The sequence below is a fragment of the Notothenia coriiceps genome, unplaced genomic scaffold (genome assembly GCF_000735185.1).
Source record: "Notothenia coriiceps isolate Sejong01 unplaced genomic scaffold, NC01 NC01_scaffold00028681, whole genome shotgun sequence".
NCBI classification, from domain to species: Eukaryota; Metazoa; Chordata; class Actinopteri; order Perciformes; family Nototheniidae; genus Notothenia; species Notothenia coriiceps.
The window spans coordinates 1-3,802 of NW_011361382.1; the positions used below are offsets into that span (position 1 = coordinate 1).

Below are 3,802 nucleotides of genomic sequence, written 5' to 3' on the forward strand. Positions count from 1 at the left end.
TGAATCCTTTATAAGGGTAGTCTTATTGTAAAGTGGTACCAATTGATGTTATAGAGTTGAGTTACCATACAAAGCAGCTACTCTCACTGTGAAAGGTGAGCCTCATCATTATCACTGTGTGTGTTTGTGTTAACAGAACCAGAGCTGCAGCCTCACTGGTTTCCTCTCACACAGACCTCCTCTGTTCCTGCACACGGTCGCTCTTAAGACTCAATTCATCGGCTCATACAAAGACGTGTTTAGCTCTGCTCAGGCGCCCTGTGTATTATCTGCACTGCCGTCTGTGTCTGCGCTCTAACAACTTCCTCACTCAGGCTGCAGACATGTTGTTACAGACGGCGATGGAAAGAAACAAGGACTCCTTTGAAAGAGTGTGTGTGAAAACCAGTTTAAACACAGCGACACAGAAACAGAGATGTCTCCCAACTGACTTTATTCTCTTCACATGTTGGAACATTTACATGACACGATTTTACATCATTTACAAACAGAATCACATGCCTGCCATATTTTACCTTTTTGCCTTGCTGTGTGTTTTACAATTTACAATTTGATTTTTTGATTAAAAAAAGACATCTGCACTACATGACAGCACAAGCAGTCATCCTCTAACCGTATACAGGTGTAGGTGGAGTGTTTGTGGCTCAGCCGTGAGATGCTCCGGTGTGGTGAGTCGGACCTCACGAGGCGACAAAATCACTTCAGAGGCTCCTGCACAGATCCTGGAGAGGTCGAAGATAGTCGAGAAGAGATCTGACGCTGCTGTTTCCAACCTGAAACAAGGGAGAACATTTTGTTTATTTCCCTTGTGAATGCAAATACAATGTTCCACTTGCTCTTATTTTACACTTGATCACTTCTACTACTACTGACAATTTCTAGTTTTGTATTGGTTCCCAGTTAAATGTATACAAGCAAAACATCTATGCATGTTTGTCTATCACTCTCCTTGAGACCTCACTTTTTCATGGTATCTCTTACAGAATCTCTCTCTATCTTAAATTCTGTGTCTGCAGTATCACCTCAGTTCTGGAACCAGCTGATGAAGTAGGTGCAGACGCCGTGGAAGCTCTTCCAGCAATACTCGTTGGCGATGCGGGAGGATTTTGCGTCGGTCTGCTCTGTGGGACGGGTAGTGGTCTTCCCAGGCTTGGGGGCAGCTTTCTTGGGCTGGGATGGGCCCTTGCCTGGCTGGGGCTTAGCGGGCTGCTGATTGGGCTTGACTGATTTGGGAGTAGTGACTGGTTTGTTCGGGGTGGTGACTGGTTTGTTCGGGGTGGTGACTGATTTGTTCGGGGTGGTGACTGGTTTGTTCGGGGCGGGCACCACAGGCTTACGTGGCTCCTGCACAGGCTTGGAGGGCTTGGGTGTGGTGGTCTTGGGCCAGGAGGCCAGGAAGGTCATCTGGGCCTCTTCGGGGTATTTCTTGCACATCGCTGGGCGGTAGATTTTGGGTCCCTGGCAGGCGTGGCTAAGCTTCCTCATGTCCCACATCACCTGGGTGAAGAAGTGGCGAGGGTTGAGGTTGTAGGCGCGGCACAGGTTGGGTTTGCCCTGGAAGTCGCAGTAGTAGGAGCGTCCGGGGGTCTGACCCTGGCTCGGTCCTTTGCAGGAGACACGCAGGCGAGTATAGTCCCCGGCTCCAGACACCACCATGGTGCAGGTGTCCTTGCTCTTACTGGTGAACCTGATGGGCTCATCCCAGACGCTGCGTTGTTGCTGCTGCTGCTGTTGAAGCTGTTGCTGTTGCTGTTTCTCTTGCTGCTTATCTTGCTGCTTCTCCTGCTGCTGCTGCTGCTGCTGCTGCTGCTGCTGCTGCTGCTGCTTGACGTTGCTGCTGTTGTTGGTCTGAGCACTTGCCACCCAAACAGCGGCTGCCAGAAACAGCAGTGCAACTCTCATCCTGGCTCTCATGGCTGCGTTATGTGGGTTGATGGTGGATGGACGAAGGTATGGTGCCGCACTGAAGGTCGAGGTGTACAAGGGTAGGAAGCGTCTGCGAGGGACTTTATAGGGCTGAAGCTCACAAAGAAGGTATTATTCAGGTGTACTGAGGGACCCCTCCTCCTGCACTGAACCCCCTCACCAAAACCCACACTCACACATACACATACATGAAACCACATGAAGCTTGTGTGGTATTTTCAAAACTAAAAAAAATGATGGATGAGAGGGTAGAAGGAGGGGGGGAACATAAACCAAGGGGGGAGGAAAAGGGGTGAAGGGACGCGGTCACCAGGTCTGTATACGAGCAGCAGAGGGGTGGGGGGAGTAAAAGGCCGAAAGGACGTTACACAGCCAAACGTGTGTGCAAAAGGGTTTTGAGGCATTATATAAAGTTACATAAGAGGTTCTTTGACTATTGATGAGGGGGAGAGGGGGTGCAGAGGACTGAGCCTAAGTGCAACCAGAAGTTATTTGCTGGGGGTTTAAAGTTGATATGGGACTCCGTAATTATTAAAACCTTATCATGTTCATCTGCAACGGTTTTAGTTTGATACAGTCTTTGTTGTTGCAAGACCAACAGATCTAAACAAAGAGAGAGAGAGAGAGAGAGAGAGATAGGGCAACATTTACAAACTCCAGCCGTGCAGCCAAAAGGGCCAATTGAAGTCCGGCTGCATGTTGTAAAAACTGGTGCATGTAGGAGAGTTAGACTAAGAAGGTGTGAGAGGCTACTGTCAGACTGTGTGAAGAAGGAGATAGTTCTTACAATCTAAAGTTAAAAGTTTGAGTTATTCTGAATTTGATACACTCACTTGATCTGGTTTGAAGTGTAGCTTACAGTGGCTAATGTTGGCTAGCCTATAAAAAAAACCTTAGTTTTATAAATGTAAGCTATTGATTACTATAGCCTATGTTTCTCTAGCTACTGTGAGTCAATACGGTCTATATTTAAACATCGGTACAAAAATGTTTACTTTGAGAGCAGTGAAAAAAAACAACCTACAGCCCCCATTAAAAATGCCACAGTCGTGGTTACTAGCATCATTAGACATCCATGTCTTTATCGTGACTTGGTATTCGTTTTTTTGCAAACTATTTCCAGTGTTTATAAGCTATCTTTAGAAAAAAGGTGCTTATTTTTAGCTAACTTTTTCAACTAGTATATTTTATGTATCTCTCTGTACAGCACTTAGGTCTGGAGGTTTTAAAGTGCTAAAATTGGATTGGATTGGATTGGATTAGTATTCTGTTAGCTAACTACTTCAACTTTTTATCCATTACTTTTTACCGACTATTAGGAATGTTATCCATTACTTAGAGCTACTTATTTTAATAATTTATTCTGTATTTTTAGCAAAGTGTATTCAAATGTTTATCCAATACTTTTAGCTAACTAGTTGATTGTCCATAAATGTTAGCAAACTTTAGCTAACTTTCAGCTGTAAATCCATAACTTTTAGCTAACTATTACAACGGTTTACCCATTACTTCAATAAATAAATAACCATTATTTTCACTACTGTTAGCTTAGTGTTTTAACACTGCTCAACCATAACATTTAGCTAACTATTTTAACTGTTTATTCGGTACTTTAGGTTAAGTATTTAAACATTCATCCATTACTTTAGGCTATCTGTTTTCCCCATCAGGCTACTTATAGCTAACTATTTCAACAGTTTTGCATTAGCTCACTTTTAGCTAAATACTTTCAAATGTTTATCCATTTCTTTTAAATTACTGTTAGCTAACAATTTAACAGTTTTTTCAGCAGGCGGGATTTTCAGTCGATGTTGCTCTTGCGTCTGAGCAATAGGTTAGAGACAACATTCAACGAAACGCCAACATTTCTACAACC

General features: G+C 44.1%; 1 protein-coding gene across 1 annotated transcript; it reads right to left on the reverse strand.

Annotated features, from left to right (window-relative positions):
• Positions 1–1,023: 1,023 nt before the first annotated feature.
• On the reverse strand, positions 1,024–2,016 carry LOC104958319 (fibroblast growth factor-binding protein 2-like; the record flags this gene model as incomplete). The annotated part of the gene is made up of 2 exons (XM_010786040.1): positions 1,024–1,728; positions 1,831–2,016. Coding segments are annotated over 2 exons (891 nt in total), but the record flags the coding sequence as incomplete, so codon positions are not given.
• Positions 2,017–3,802: the final 1,786 nt, after the last annotated feature.